At 42.0% G+C, this 17,170-nt stretch overlaps 1 protein-coding gene across 1 annotated transcript in view; it reads left to right on the forward strand.

Annotated features, from left to right (window-relative positions):
- Window positions 1-2,597: 2,597 nt before the first annotated feature.
- Il18r1 (interleukin 18 receptor 1) overlaps window positions 2,598-17,170 on the forward strand; it is a 33,441-nt gene continuing 18,868 nt past the window's right edge. The window contains exons 1-3 of the mRNA XM_048353541.1: window positions 2,598-2,677; window positions 10,580-10,665; window positions 14,226-14,469. Coding sequence (XP_048209498.1) covers window positions 10,608-10,665; window positions 14,226-14,469 — 302 coding nt within the window. The 5' untranslated portion in view covers window positions 2,598-2,677; window positions 10,580-10,607. The remainder of the gene's footprint in view (window positions 2,678-10,579; window positions 10,666-14,225; window positions 14,470-17,170) is intronic.

Raw genomic sequence — 17,170 nt, forward strand, 5'->3', positions numbered from 1 at the left:
GCCCACAGAGTGGGGGCCAAGCCAACATACACTGAAGCCATGAGTCAAAACAAGTCTCTCCTCTGCTCAGTTGATTTCTCTCTCAGGCATTTTGTCATGGTGGATGAAAGATAACACAGATAATCCCATGTCAACGTATTGTTGATTTGTAGAAATCATTTAGATATGGTTGATACAAGGTTCTTCTCTGAGAATCTTTTCAGGCTTGCCTATGTGTTTTAAAATGATATTACTGATCAGTAGACGTGGCTAATTTTGATTCAATTTCTTCATTTGTCTTACTTAGTCATTTTCATGCCCTAAGATTTTTTTTTCATGTTCTATATGGGAAAATAAGTAGTCGCCTCTGTATTTGAACCACTTATAGTTCTAGCTTTTTAGTTTAAGGTTATGATACATTGTGAAGGTATTTGTATATAGAGTTAGATAAGGGACAAAGCTGTTTGCTTTTTTTTTCTTATTCCCCAAGGGAATAACCAGCAATTCAAAAAAAATTTACAGATTTTTCTACTCATTGAATTGAAATAATATTTTGTTCAAAAATAAAATGGTTTTATATATAGAGATATGGATTTATTAGTCTTCTTTCTGATTTTCATTTATATCCTTCCAGAAATATCACTCTATCATGACTACTCTTGCCTTATTGCAAGCATTCATATCAATCTAAGTCTGCCAATTTTGTTGTTTCTTAAGATTGTTTTGGCAAGGAATTTTCATATAAATTTATAAGCAGCTTCCAAATTTCTTTTACATTTTCCCCTGTGATTTGGACTGCAATAAAAATGCAGAATTTATACTATAGAGTATCTAAAATATATTCTTCATATCATCAATAAGTATCTTTTTGTTTTTCTTTGTATCAGTCATGGGGATTAAACTCAAGGCCTGGATGCAGTTTCTGAGCTTTTTTTTTTCATGAAGCTAGTGCTCCACCACTTGAACCACAGCTCCACTAAAAGCTATTTGGTGGTTCATTGGAAATGAGAGTCTCACAGACTTTCCTGCCTGGGCTGGCTTTGAACTGTGATCCTCAGATCTCAGCCTCTTGAGTAGCTAGGATTACAGGCATGAGCCACTGGCTCCCAATACCAGTATCTCTCATAACAAAAGTGAGTTGTTTAATCTATGAACATCATATATTCTTCTATTTACATGGCCCATTTATTTCTCATAGCAATATTTTGTAGTCTCATAGAAGAGATATATCTGAAAGGAATTTTCCATTACTAGTGTTATTACTAGTGTGTATTACTATGATTTCCTTTTTTTTTTTTTGTATTGACCTTGTATCCCACAGTCTTGAGAAACCCAGTAAGGTAGGATGTCTTTTTATTATTATTTGTTTTTGGTAGGTTTTTTTTTTCTCCAAAAAGCAACCAGCATACAAATGCTCCTTTTGTCAAAACCAGTTCTTTTATTTCTTTCTCTCCACTCATTATGCTTATTTTCAATTCTTCACGTGTCATTTCTTCCCACGTCATTTCTTCCCATGTTAGGTGAGAGCGGACATCTTTATCTTCCTCTAATGGTGAAGCAAGGTATTTCACCATGAACTAGGATGTTTCACAAGGCTTCTTATCCATATTCTTTATCAGATTAAGAAATATGCATTCCTTTCTACTTTTGCACTCGGCAGGGTGCTCTTAATCTAAAAAGGGTGTTGAATTTTGTTGGATATTATTTTTTTTCCACTTACTGCCGCTATCATGGTTTTTCCTTCTTTCTTAGAAGGTGCATTATTTTAGTAAGAACCCTTTCCCTGTCAGCCACCATTATAAAAATCTAGAAACACATCTTCTACTCTGTCCCCCACCTCCATTTTGTTTTTTTAAACAATTTTAAAGTCTCAATGGCACAACCCAGCTGCTCTGTCAACGATTACTTTGTAATAGGGAACTCCCAGCTGCCAAGCAAAGCAGCCCTTCCAGGGCTGACTGAGACCATGATTCCTCACCCCCGGAGGGCAACCTTCCCCTTAAATGCAGGGGGGAGACTGGGGCGAGGGTGGGGGACGTCCCACTGCCGCCGGCCCCTCTGGAGGATCTGGGGGGCCGGGCGTGGTGCAGGCTGTCACCCTCCTGCCCCGCCCTGGGCCTCAAACCCAGGACTTCCTGCTGTTCTCTGCAGCCCTGGAACTTAGGTAGAGGAACTGGTTCCCTGCTGGCCGTGAGAAGCAGGTGCATGCGCAGCCAAGGCACCCCCCAACCCAGCCTGCCCCCCTCAGGAGCCAAACCACAGCAAAGCAGAAAACGTGATCACTCCAAGGGCTAGACAGACCCAGCCCAAGCACCCCATCCTAAAGCAGCACCCCAGTTCCCGCAATCGCTAGACCTCTGGCCCCGGGATTCTCCTTCCTGGGTAGAGCCCCATCTGAGACCTTCACTAGCCAGGGGCTGTGGGGAGCCTTTTCTATCCTTTTACTTTCCATGCCTCCCCTACCCCTTCCTCCTCTGCCCCCATTTCTCTCAGGCCTTCCTGGTGGCCTTCTCGGTGGGGCTCCTTCCTGGCACTTCTGCCCCGCCTGGCGGCCACACCCCTGCTTCCTTCTGGTTTCACAGTTGTCCCCAAGCCAGAGTTCACTGCCACCTGCATTCTGAATGCTGCTAGCAGCCCAGACCTGGAGTGACAGTGGGACCACCGCCTCTGGCCGCAGCCTGGGACACCCCATGTGAAGGTAAGGAGAGAAGCCAACCTGATGGGGCCCTTCCTCACTGGGGTGGGGGGTGGGCGAAGAGAAGAGAGACAGAGGAGAGAAAGGGGGAGAAAACAGGAATAACCCCAGACAACCCTCCTCACCCTCCCTCACAGAGGTTTCAGAGGTTCAAACATTTCTGGTTCTTTCCCAGAGGGGAGACAAGCTGAAGTTAGACGCTAATGTCAATTATCCTTTATCAAGTGCTGACCCTGTGTCTGCCATTTGTAAAAAAAAAAGTCTCTTTTAAGCGGCTTCTCTTCTCATTGATCTTCCTTGAGAACAAACGAAATGGGCAGGATCATCCTACTTAATTAAAAGCACTGTAACCCCTCTGTATAGCGACTCTACAAAAATAATTAAAATAAAAAATAGATTTTAAAACAAGAAAAAGCACCAGGACCAAAGCACAGAGAGATTCAGTCATTGATCCGAGGACGCCAACCATTAAGAAATAGGTCTCAGATTCTCACCTAAAATTCCCAGATTCTGCAACCTTTGCCTTTGCTGTGGCGTTAGAATGACGAACAGGACGCATCTGGATTACCAAAGCAATACAAGACTGGCCAATCCCAACCAGAAGATCAGAAACCAGTATTCATTTCACCCACTTGTTCCCTTCTCAGGACCTGTGTCAACAAACACATCCTGTGCCTTATAGGCGCTAAAATCTGGGACCATCGCTCAGCCTTAGAATTCCACTGGATGTACTGTGGGGGGCAAATTTCTGTCCCCAGCACAATTAGTGTCCAGAGATTGAAATCAGCTGGAAAGGCAGGGGTCTGCTTGCAGAGGCTTCACCGAGGAGGAGGGTAGTGTCGGGTAATAGTGCTTCTCAAGGTTTGCTGAGAAGGAAGGAATTGAGTCCGTGTTTACAGGGACCGTGGGGTCCTGGAAGCAGGGAGAAGTGGTAGCATAGTCCCATGGGGCAGGGTGGCACCTCAGAGGCCAACTGGGGGACACAGGAGGCCAGGCGACACGTGCACACACACGCGTGACAAGGGCAATGAGGTGGCACTGATTTTCCTGGCATTACAGATGGAAACCCAAATTCCACCCAGGCTCTTCATCTTGGAGCAGAGGCGCACGTGTGCAGTCCGAGTTCATTTCCTCTCTTTGCATATCTTTCGAGCAGCACACAGAGGAACAGCACACTGGATGCTATGAGGAAAGAATCAAGTGTCCAGAAAGCCGTGCGAGGAGGTTGGGGGAGGGGGAGAAGGAGGAGATGCACGCGTGTTGATTTGGTTTCTCAAGAACGTCCATCTTAGCAGGGGCTGCTGCACCCCACGATGCTCCCCTATGCTAATGAGCTAAGGGGGTCGGAGTCAGCGCAGCAAAACCAACTGGCATCTGGGCTTGCGTGCTTGTTTTGCCCCCTTGAGCCTGGAGATCCTCATCAGAAAGTGTGGAAGCGGCCTGATATTTGTGCAGACACCTTGGAAAGGCCTTGGGCAACATTGCTTTCTAGGGGAGAGCCCGGCCCCCTTCTACCTGACCTCTCTCTCTGTGTTATGAGGTTGCCTAAGGAAAAACATTTTCTGTTTAAAGGACGTTTCATGCCAGATAGATGTTCTGCCCCTTGAGCTATGCCTCTGGTCCTCTTACTTTTCCAGGAAACCTCTCAGTTTTGCACAAACAAGCCTCATAGCCGGGATGCCGGACATGTCCTCTCATGCTCAGTGGACTGGTTGAGATGCAGTTTCACTCCAATTTTTGCCACTGTCCGTCCTGAGCTTTGATTCTGCTAATAAATTTCTAGCTCATGTTTGTGATTACAGCTATGAGCCACTGTACCCAGCTTTGTAACTGTTCTTTATATGTTCTGTATATAGACACACATGCATACACATACATGTAACTATATTTATTGTATCTTGAATATGAAACACATGAATGTCTGCATAGTTGATAGAATTAGTATTAGAATTATATTAAAAGAGATGCGTTTAAATCTGTCAGGGCTTTGTGCTTACTGGCCTGGCTATCGGAGCCACACTCTCCTAGGCCTTTTGATTTTAGTTTGTTTGGGCTAATTGTACCTGGGCTAGCTGGCTTTGCAGATGAGCTCTCACTGACTTTTCATCCCAGCTGGTCTCCAACCATGATCTTCCCGTCCCTGCCTTCAGTGTAGCTGGGATGACAGGTGTGTGGCCCCACAACGGGTCCCTCAATTTCTTTTCTATCTTCACACTAAGTTCTGAAGATTGAGGACTCTCTACCTTGGCTGTACATTAAAACCAGTGGGAAGATTTATGGTTTTGGGCATTACTAAGATTTGATCACAGAGCCTTGTCCTTGCTGAGCAGGTGCCCACCTCCAGTCAGCAGGCTGTTTTGAGCAGATAAGATGCCTAAAAATTACACTGCTTCATTAATTAATTAATTCTTTTGCAAGCTTCTTGTTAAGACATACCTGCAAAATGACATTTCTTTATTTGTAAAGTACAAGACCACGCAATGCCAATGGATCGGATGATGACTTAGAACTCCAAAGTGTATGTATATTTTGTAAATGTAATGCATTAGTTAATTCAGCAAATGACAAACCAGCTAGCAAATACGAAGTGAACATATGTCAAGTAATGATTGCCTTATAAGGAAAAGTAGGAGGAGAGTTGTATGTGTAGGTGTTTGCACATGGGCAAATGTGATGTGCTAGATTTTTCACAGAGTGCGTAGGGAAAACCAGTAGGGAGTCAGAGTCTGAGATTAACAAATTTGGAAGGAAGGATAAGACTATTTAATCAGTAAAGACTTAATTAGCAATTAATTAAATTAGTCACGAATAATTACTAGCTAATTAGGAAATATTGTCTCAAGCTCTAACACGACAGTCAAGAAAAGCAATTGTTCATGATTTTTTTAGGTTAATTGTAAAAAGAAAAGGAAACAGGTAAGAAAAATGAAGCCAAAACATTTGTATGTATTTCACTATTGAGAGGAAAAGAATGTCCCATCCAAACTTTCAAGTAATGGGAAACAAACAACAACATAAGTGAACTATTTGTTTGATTGTATCAACATAATGTCCTCCATGTGCGAACTAACCAAAAGAGAACTTAAAAACCAAACAAGTTATAACAAACTACAAGTTTGAAAACTGGGTGAATTATATTGAGAACTAGATAACAAACATGGAAATCCGATGAGCAATAATCCGTGATTGGTATTTCCTCATCTAGTGCTGTTTTTCCTATCTTGACTATCTAGTTAGCTTGAAACCAGGAGGGCGCTTTTCAGGTGTGGTGGAAACTGTCTTGCCCTGCTAGGCAGGAGCGGGAGGGTGCTGTACCAGCTCTGGAAGGAGGTTTGGCATATGTGTTTACCATGTTCAATCTGGACTTCTTATCCACTACCCTGTCAAGTAGGAACACCAAAGAAGTGAAAAATAAGCAAATAATAATAGCTAGCTACTTAGCTATTTTTGGTAGCTCTAAGGACTGAACTCAAATCCTTGCTACACAAATTCTACCATGTAAGCCATGACCCCAGCCAATTTGTTTTACTTTTTGTTTTTCATGTAGGTTCCCAGTCTTTTACTTTGGACTTATACTGTTATCTACACTGCTTGAGAAAAACAGGATTATAGGTGTTACAACTCCTAGATATTTTTTGCCAGAATTGGGGCTTGAACTCAGGGCTCAGTAACTTTCCCTTAGCTTTTCTGCTCAAGGTCAGTGCCCTGTCACTTGAGTTCAACTTCTGGCTTTCTGGTAGTTCATTAGAGATAAAGTTTCATGGCCTTTACTACTCAAGCCAGCTTCCAATTAAAAACTTTCGCTCTCAACCTCCAGAGTAGTTGTATTATAGACTTGAGCCATTACTGGCTCCTGGCCTGGACTGATTTTTGTTTTAGCTAGGCTCTTGCTAACTTTTTTCTCCAAGCTGTTCTTGAACCTCGATTCTCTCATCTCCACGTTTTTATTCCTTATGGGAATAAGGCACCATGCCTGGTTCAATAGCTAATTTAAATGGTTCTCCACATATTTTTCAACAGTAACACCTGAAATCTTTCAGCTCCAGGGGAGAAGATTGTTACCCCCTTAAATGGGTAACCAAATTGAGGCACAAAGATAGTGTAAATGACTTGCCCAAGGTCATTAAGGAAAGAATGGAGATTCACTCCCAGTTCAACTGGTATCCTTGAAAACGGTTCCATACTGCCCTGCATTTGAAGATTGTCTTGAGTTTATTTTATAATATATCTCTCCTGAAAATGAATACTAGGCGCCAATCAAAATGGTGTTATTAGAAGAACAGTGTGGTACAAGAAAAATGCTCCCTATGTATTGTGACAATGAAAGACATAAACTTAAACTTTTCATTGTTTGAAAATATAGAGAAGGGCTGGGGATATAGCCTAGTGGCAAGAGTGCCTGCCTCGGATACACGAGGCCCTAGGTTCGATTCCCCAGCACCACATATACAGAAAACGGCCAGAAGTGGCGCTGTGGCTCAAGTGGCAGAGTGCTAGCCTCGAGCGGGAAGAAGCCAGGGACAGTGCTCAGGCCCTGAGTCCAAGGCCCACGACTGGCCAAAAACAAAACAAAACAAAACAAAACAAAACAAAAAAAAAAGAAAATATAGAGAAAAACTACCAGAAATCATGCTAAAATATGTATGTTTACATTTTCTTCTTTTGGTCTCCATTTTGTAAATGGTCTATGCTGGGAATATATTGATTTAGAAATCAGAAAAATATAGCTTCAGAAAATAATCAAATATAACATTAAAAAATCCAAAAATTTAAGAATCATTAATATTTATATTGTCATATGTCTATTTTGTTAGTACTTAGCTTAGTGTATTTGTGAGAGGGTGTGCATAGTATTTCTTAGAATAGATTTCTTTCCTTAAAATAAATTCATTACTAAGTAAAATGTCCATCTCTTATTTCCACCCATACAACCTAGTAAGTACATTGTAATTTTAATGTACACATAGTTATGTACACAAAGCTACTTTTACACACCACATTTGCATATGTTTGGTATTGAAACACACAGCTTCCTAGATTGGTGAATAATCTCAATGCTGTATCCTGTGTGGACTTTGAAAACTTCAAAGTTGATAACTACCTGGGGTGATTTACAAGGGCCTGCCGGCATAGAGGAGAAAGTGGCACAAAGGAAATAATACTTCTCAAAATTAAAGAATAGACAGCGTTAGTAATGAAATATGTGTGAGTGGGAGGTGGGAAGTTTGAAGACAGAAGGTTCTGATATGAGCACTTGGTGCTTTCCATGCCTACTTATTCCTTTATCTTGATTAATATTATCTCTTGGAAACTCCACCAGACATTTAGTGATAGCATTTGTGCGGCTGGTATAAATGGTTTATGGGTTCATTATGCAACTTTCTCCAGGATCTAGGAATGAATGCCCATTTTTGTGGTTAGCAATTAAAAGCAGGTGTCAGTTGGTGGAAGGAGAAGTCCTCTGGGTTGAGAGATTGTTCCCAGATGTCTTTGCAAATATAGGATGTTCTCATCACGCAATGATTCTTTTATTATTATGATTATTATTATTATTGCCAGTCCTGGGCTTGGACTCAGGGCCTGAGCACTGTCCCTGGCTTCTTTTTGCTCAAGGGTAGCACTCTGCCACTTGAGCTACAGCGCCCCTTCTGGCCGTTTTCTATATATGTGGTGCTGAGGAATTGAACCCACAGCTTCATGTATAGGAGGCAAGCACTCTTGCCACTAGGCCATATTCCCAGCCCATGCAATGATTCTTGAGGAAGCCTTTTGATCTTTCGGGTTTTGGTAAAGAGCAAACAGTCTCTGAGACAGCAGTAATTGAACCAAGGTTGCACAGCAACTCAAGGCTGTCTAACTGTAAGGTTAGTGGGGGCTGTATGTCCCTAAAACCAAGATCTTGGTGTCCACTGAGTTTACTCTCAGATGGACATAGTGAGATTTGGGAGAAGTAAGGGATATGGGGAACTTTATGAAATAGTTGGATGGAACAAATGGCCTCCACAGCCGAAGAGCCTTCCCCCACTCTGCTCCCTAAATCTTTTAAGTACAAAGTTGAAGGATAGATTGTCCTAAAGTCAAAGTTCATGGCATCTCTTAGCCACACGAGGCCCAGGTCAGTATTGTCCTAAGTGTAGAGGCACGTAGACTTCTCATGTCCCTAAATCAACACACGTGGGTAAGGGAATGCAGAAACTGGTGCACATGTCCTTTTCTTCAGTGATAAGTATTAAGGAGGGCTTACTGTGTTTCAGCTGTTGTTCCAGATGTTAGTGATGAGCACAGTTCTTAGACTTAAGACACTTGTGCTCAGTAGGAAGGAAGACTTTCAAAAATTCAACAGAAAATGAAGCCCTAATTGTAAATCATGATGAATAGTTTGGGTGTAGTGTGCAATGTCCACCAAAGGACTGTGTACTAGAAGACTTTGCTCTCCACATTGGTGGCATTAGGAGATAGTGCAACCTTCAGGAAGTAGGGCCTTGACTGCACCCAAGCCCTCAGTTCAAGCCCTATGACTGGTACAAAAGAAAAGAAAAGAAGTGAAGAAGGAATAGTGCCTAGGAGAGATTTTTAGATCGTTGGGGGGTTAGCTTTGAAGGGACAGTGGGGCTGTAGCCCTGTTCATTTTCTTGAGCAACACAGTCAAGGGGTGACTAATTTTGCTTTGTCCCATATCCCTGCAGTGTGCCTCACCATAGGCCGAAACAAGAAAGAAGGTTAGCGAGTCACAGACAGAAGCTTCTAGAGCTGTGAGCCGAAGTAAACCTTGATTCTTTGTAGGTCGATTATGTGAGGGACTTGTTATAGTGACAAACAGGTCACTAATACACACTGGCACGTGTGTGTATTACACATGTGTAATACACACACACAACATACTTCAGCTTAGCAGAACTTCTGTATGTATCTTGGTGTATCATAGATTGTTTATCCCTTGAGTAGTAGATTTTCTGTTACTTTTCTTTTGTGGTGGTGGTGGTTTGTTTTGTTTCGGTGCTGGTCCTGGGGCTTGAATGCAGGACCTCGGTGCTAGCCTAAGACTTTTTGCTCAAAGCTATGCTCTTCCATTTGAACCACGGCTCCACTTCCAGCTGTTTCTTGATAGTTTATTGGAGATATGAGTCTCAAAAACATTCCTGCCTGGGTTACCATGGAATCACTGAAGGACTTGTCTCTAGACCCATTCTCTCTATGTATCCAAAGATAGAATAGGAAGGATTAATCCCCACCTATTGCCCCAGGTGCATACAGGCATCATACAAAACCCTACATATGTGCAGACCTGCTTGATATACAGGCACGCCTAAGCCTAACTGTAAACAACCCATCGTGGGCCAAAATGAAAAGCCCCCAACTGTCTAGACCTAATGGTCTTTTCATTAACCTCTGCCTCCTTTTCAGACTCCATATAAGCCTGATCCCAGGGTTGGTGGTACGGACATCTTCTGTGCCCCTCACTGGCAATAAACAAACAGTCCTCGCGAGTCTGCCCTATTCTTTTTCTGTTCTCCATTTTCCTAACAATCACAATCCTCAGATCTCAGCCTCCTGAGAAGCTAGGATTACAAGCGTGAGCCACTGGTGCCTGAATGGTTTTCTGTTACTTTTAACATTGACCTTGGAGGTTGGATTTGATAGGTCAAGCCTAAAATACAAAAGGCTCTGTTGAGTTAGAAATCGCATTGTTAAATATTTCTTCTAGAATGCAAATTCATGGATTTGAAACTCTCAATTCTTTATGGCTGAATGCTTGGACAATTAGTGACTTCTAAAAAGACGAGCATCTTCTGTACTGTATTTTAAAACTTTATATGCTGGAAAACGTTTCCCCAAATTTCCTTCCTGAGATCGGATGCTTCTGTGTGCAGTCTTTGGCTTAACTTGGCTCATTCTGTTTTCCAGAGAAAACATTTGAAGAAAAATCACAGCCATGCATTACAGAAAATTCTTCTTGACACTTTTGATTCTTAGAATTAAAAGCAGCGCACGTGAGTGATTATGATTTTTCTTGAGCATTTCATTAGTGTCTTACGTGGAGGTGTCTTATTTGGAATTTAGTGATTTAGAAAGCAGGACAACTTTTTAATATCCATGGCACAGAGAATGAACAAAATCTTAAAAAGGGAATTAAATAAAGAAGATGCCAATGATATTGCTGAAATAGGAAAGGTTTACATCTCCAAATTTATATAGAGATAGGGTGTAAAACTTTGTGTCTTGAAATAAATTATATTTGAGGAGAAAATTAACTTCATGTTATGAAACTGAGGTGGAAACAACTACCTTTGTTCTTGGTTTGTAGGAAGTTTTGAACCTCTTCTTTCTTAGGATGAGGTAAAAATCTGGTGTCATATTTTCATAAGTTTAAGGAAAGGAAATATTAAGTATGGCTCTTAAAACAGCATGTCCTACAAAATTAACAAGGGTGAGGGAAATGGGGGCTTTTGAGGGATGAGTGTGAACGATGAAAGGGGTGACACTGTTCAAGATGCGCTGGGTTCATAAACTGCTTTGTTAGATGACAACTCCTTTGTACAACTACTCAAAGATAATAAGAATATTTTTAAAAATCATAAACAACAAGGCAGGGGGGAAATGAGGGAGGAGGTAGCAAGTTGGATAAGAAATGTACGCACTGCCTTACGCACGAAACTGTAACCCCTCTGTATATCACTGTAACAATAAAGAAATGAAAAAAATATAAACAACACCCACATGTGGCTGGGGGTATGTTTCCGGTGACATAGCACTTGCCTAGTAAATAGGAGGGCTGGAGTTCCAAACTCCAGACAACCAATAAAAACCAGCCAATTAGTGCCAAAACATCATTAATACTAACTAGAAGGAATCCACAGAAGGAGGATGCCCTCAAGCAGGGATGGTTGGAAGATTTTTGTTTCCTATTGAGGAGGATGCAGAGACCTGGTTCTTTGGAGAAGAATTCCATTGCTGAATAGCAAGGTTTTCCTAGGCTTTGAAGGAGGAAGTAGGAACAAAACATAGTGATTTTCTTTGGTTTGTTATCTAGCACTTACATTGGGAAGTTCTGCTGAAGGTATAGCCGTGCTAAGCCATTACTACTATCAAATTATATGCATTCAGACTTGAGTTGTGGTTACTTTAATGGATCATGTATTCTTTCAAGACTACCGTTCAATATTACCCAAATGAATAAAGAAAAAAGCAGATCTTCTTGTCTTGATGCAAAGTGGTTTGTCAGGATTGACTGAGCTAGCTACAGAAGTCAGTGTGCCACGAGCCCTGTGTTTCCTTTTCCTCGATCCACACCAACCACCTTGCTTCTTTTTACCATGCAAATAAATTTCAAGCACAAAATGAAGGGGACAGCCTATTGTGTAAGGTTTCTGGGCTCTGGCTCCCTGTTCCTTCAGACACTTGGAAAGCATTATTTTCTGTAGGCACACCTGAGAATGTTCTACATGTGGGATTCACCCAACCTAGTTAGAGTTAGGTAACAATAGCCTGTATTTGTCCTAACTCAAGGCAACTTGAAACACTCACTTTATTGAAGGATTGTAGTTTCTTGACATGACTAGATTTTTATACTTTATTCACGAAAGAATAGGAATGTCTGTACTGGCACTTTGAACTCCACATAATTTGAACTCTACTCATTTCTATACCAAAGACAGTTACTAACAAGCATTGCGTTAATCGATAAAGTCAAGTCTCTAATGTTAAATACATATAAGTTTAGATGCCTAAAGCCATTCACTTTCAACTATTCACTTCTACACTGATCCACACTAGACTCTTCAAATGTTAAATTATAACTATCACCAAAGAGAAACAAGCAGGTATATTCACCAAGGTTAGATGCCTAAAACCATGAGCTTTCAACTGCTTGCCACTCACCCTTGAAGAGTATGTATTCCACATTAGGTTCTTCAGATGATAAATTACAACTATCTCCAAAGAGAAATGCATGGATATATTCACCAAAAACACAAGGCACACATGAAAGCCTTCCTCCCTATAACTAACATAAACTAATACACAACAACACTCACAAACATAGATGTTTGTAGAATTTATTTTTTTAAGGTTAATCAAAATTTACAAACCTAGAAAAAAAAGTCCAAATTTCCACTAGACCATTCTCCAATCATCAGTATCCCCAGTATTTATCTATTTATAGAACAAACAGCTGGTCTCCAGGAGCACAATTAGATATTCAATATTAAGGAGAAAAGAGCACAGTCCTGCTACATGTAGAAACATGGCTATCAAAGACATAAAGATAGTGCATCCAGTGGATAGAAACATCCAGTTATAGATGTGTAATTTGTGTGCTCATTACACACACTTCTCTAAAACAGGAAAATAAATGAATTGTGAATTACAGCTCTAATCAACGGTCACATGTACACATGTATCACCTTTCTATGCGGCAGCAGTAGATTGCAAACTGGAGATTATGTGACCACCACACATATCCTGTTTATGTTCCTTAACCCTTGCCCTTTCAAGCAGATTGACATCTACGGTTTCAAAGCTTTCTTCAGATTTCAGTGTCAAAGCTTTCTTCAGACTTGAGAGTGCAGTTCCTATGCTCAAGGAAATCCAATTCTCTAAATGCAACTAAAGGGCACCCCGCCAATGGAGTGTGAGAATGGCCCTCTAATGCCAGCCTTCAACTAGTATAAAAATGCACCCTGTAGGGAATGATGGCCAGATCAGTTTCTAAAGCCAGAGCAGTTTGATTAACTGAACAGGAGGGAGGGAGAAAGACAAAGACAACAGCAAGATGGGAAGTGGCCTGGATTTGGAGTGATAATCAATTCTTGATGTCCACTGGTGATGTACAGCACACTCTTAGGTTCTGGGGCCCCTTTAGCTTTCCACAGGAAACATGTGAGGCAGGCTGGTTGGTTGGACGTAGGGTAGATCAAACTTCTGAGGAAGCAGAGGAAGAGCTCCATAGTGTCTAGGTTTCTTGTTTTCTTTTCCATGGAGTCTTCTTAGCTGGGAAAATTTGGAGGTAGGTATGAAAACAGGGATTTATAGGACTGCCCTGATCAAGAAATTGTCATAATTTCTATTAAAAGTAGTATATATTATATATCTTTGGATTTGAGAATTTTTTCTTGTTTTGAGGAAGACATCAGATATCAAAATTTGTGGGTTGAACTCAGGGATTCTTCCTCTCACTTGACTAACCGCTGTTGCTCTACCACTTGAGCCATACCTCCAATCTAACTTTTTACTGGTTAGAGATGGAGACTTGCAGATTTTTCTGCCTAGATTGGCTTTGAACCAATGTCCTTCCGATCCTAGCATCCTGAGTAGCTAGGATTACAGGTGAGAGTCACCAGTCATCCTCTGCACCAGATGTTTGGTCTTCACTATGTCCTAAAAGTGTTTTATCTCTTGCAGTGCTGGGAGACTGACCACGGTCAAGTAAGAGAAGCTCCTACAATGTGCTACTGAGATTTCTCAGGGCTTTCTCATCTTTCTAGCTTTTCACTTGATGCATTTCTAGAGAAAACATATTTTCATTATTTTTTTTCCTGCTAAAATTTAATAGAATCTTGCAGGTTAGCGGATAGCACTAATGCAGTAGAAGGGGAGCCGTTTTGTCTGCGATACTACTTGCTTTCATCTGCTCGTGGGAATGAAACAGCCACCATAAAATGGTACAAACGCAACCAAACACGTGAATGGGTAGAGCTGACCCCCAGAAGTTCACCCAGAATTACTTTGCATGGTCATGTTTTGGAGTTTTGGCCTGTTGAGTTAAATGACCAAGGATTCTACCTTTCCCAAATTGGGTGAGTATACCTTTTGGTTTTGGTATCTTTCATTACCTTCAAATACACAGTCATCTGAAAGTTGGGTAATTTTCCATATATATTATTTTTCATTATGAAATAATAATCTCCTTATCTATTTTCTTCACGATCTTACTAAAAGGAATATACTTTCCCAAGAGTTGTTTTTAGGAGGTCTTTGTTAATGAAAAGTGATATAGATTAAAAGTCGGTTTTAAAATCCAGCTTCTTCTGAGGTCTTGATGTCTGGGTTGCATGAATTCGGTGAGTGAAACTTCAAATGCTATAGAAGTAGAGAGAAGGCTGACTAGGGTTATCTTTCCACATGGCAGCCTCAGGCTGTGGAGAAGGGGCAAGTCTAGTTTTCAGAGGCCATTGGGAGCCAGGTGCCAGTGCTAGTTGTGGAGTGGGAACCAGACCCAATCCATAGCTCTGGATTAGTGAGTGGGGGAATGAGCATTCAGGAACCAGCCCGAGAGACTCATGCCAGAGACTCATAGTCAACAATAATTTCTGTGAAATGAGAACAACCAGTTGAATGTGTTCACCACTAAAATAAACTCGGATCTCTGTATAGCAACCCATATTGACATATTATATTGATCAGTCTATGTTCACAAAGATTCATGGACATGCTTTATACATCATGCATGAAGTTGTATAAAAATTTGAGACTGACCTGTAGAAACTACCACAGGGCTAGTTTGCGGGGGGGGGGGGGGTCACTGTGTTGTCACACGGAGCACATTTCCTCTAGAAACCTCACTCTTCACTGTAGTGAGTCCTGATCATTATCACCCTTGTCTTTGAGGACAGAGAGAGATATCACAGTGAAACCTCCAGCTCACACCTGTGGATTTTGCCCTAAACGAGGTCATGCTTGTTTTTATACATAGAAACTCCCGAGAATCAAACATTGTGGAACTCCTCTTTCAAAGCCAGTATGTTCTTGGTGACCTTTAAAGAAAGATAGAGAAATTTGTCCCAGCTGGGTCCTTTCATAGCAAGCTAAGGAAGGAGGAAGCCAGTAAAAAGAACAGGAGGAGAACAACAAATATCACCTTCTTCCCAATGCCGATTGGTTAAATAAAGACGTGACCTCAAAACACTAAGGACTATGGAAAGGGAAGAAAGAAGACATGTGGTAAAGAGGCAGGTACCAAGGAGCATTTTTTTTTAGAGAAGAAAGAGACAGAGGGAACTTCTATTTTGCAACTGAAAGCCAAAGTGAGGCCATCAGAATGAGGCAAGGAGACAAGAGTGGCGTAAAGATGCGTGTAGTAGATAGGAGGGGGCTAGGGAAACAATGGGTGCAGAGTGGCCTTGATGACAAATTCTGAAGGCTGTTGGAGATGAAGAATGATGTGAGAGCAAAGGCAGAGGGGGGCGGGTGGGAGGAGAGGCTTGAACACTGGCTTTGGCAGTCAGCCTGGGAGCAGGTGGTTATGGACACTTAGCAGCATGGGAGAGAGACGGTCTAGTAACAAGCAAGTAGTAAGCGGGAGCCTGTGTTTGCTACAGATATGTGTGTACACACGTGTATGTAAGGGAGAAAGAGAGAGAGAGAGGAAGGGAGGCTGGGAGGGAGGGAGGGAGATATGAATCAGGTATGTAAGCCTTTGTAGTTTGCTGTGAAAGCTCTCAGTGCTTAGACCCTTTGCCTGGAATTAGAAGATTGAAATTGTAGCCCTTTAATACTTTTAGGAATTATTGCTACTAATCAAACACCCATGGGGACTGATCATTTATTCCTGTAGTAAAACTCAAGTTATCCTATTACATTTTTGCAAAGAAACCAACTAAGAAAGATAGGGATGTAGAAGCATTTCAGTGACAGAGGTAACGGGAAGAAGGTAGGAAGAACACAGGCAGAAGATTAATAATTAGACCTTTGGCTGATGAGCAGCAAGTTTGGCCTCAGGTGAGAGTCAGCTAGAGCACTGTGTGTGTGTGTGTGTGTGTGTGTGTGTGTGTGTGTGTGTGTGTGTGTGTGTGTGTGTTGGTGCTGGAGACCAAACCCAGGGCCCTGCACATACCAGGCAAGCGTTTCTACATTGAACTACCACCCCAGCCTTTAAACCTGCTGTGCGCAGGACTAGCCCAGCTGGGACGCTCACGGCAGGCTGGAAGCGGTGGCCACGGGGAGGAGGGAATGATGTCTATGTATGTAGAGGGGTGAGGGGGTCATAGCTTTGGGCCAGTTGGCTTCAGCTTCACACCAATCACTAGCTCTTCGACAGCACTGCTCTGTTTAGCTTGCTTCTCGTACATTCACAGGGAAGCGTCCATGTAAGGTGGGGTTTCTACCCGTCAGCATTTGCTGAACGTTGGGATCAAGAGCTTTGTGATTTGACGTGGTGAGAAGAGGCAGGCAGCCTATTCCTTGTAAAGGCTCTCCTGCAATGGCTCTCCCCAGCTCTGTGAGCCTGAGAAACGTCTACAAACACTCTAAGGAAGAGAATGATGATTATGGGAGTCTCTTTATCAAGATCTAGATATCTCTTCATGAACAGTCTGGACCTTCCCTAGCCTTGACTAGGCTTACAAAAATCCATGCCCCAAGTGAAGGGGCCGGATTCCACGGGCTGTGAAAAATAGCATTGTGCACAGAACAATGGAAGTCAAACTGAGGTGCATTTATAGCCTGACTGTCCCACAACAGGGGTGTGAACCGGGTCAAATTGTAGAATCTCCCAGGGAT

This window comes from Perognathus longimembris, chromosome 8 (assembly GCF_023159225.1).
Source record: "Perognathus longimembris pacificus isolate PPM17 chromosome 8, ASM2315922v1, whole genome shotgun sequence".
In the NCBI taxonomy this organism is placed as follows: Eukaryota; Metazoa; Chordata; class Mammalia; order Rodentia; family Heteromyidae; genus Perognathus; species Perognathus longimembris.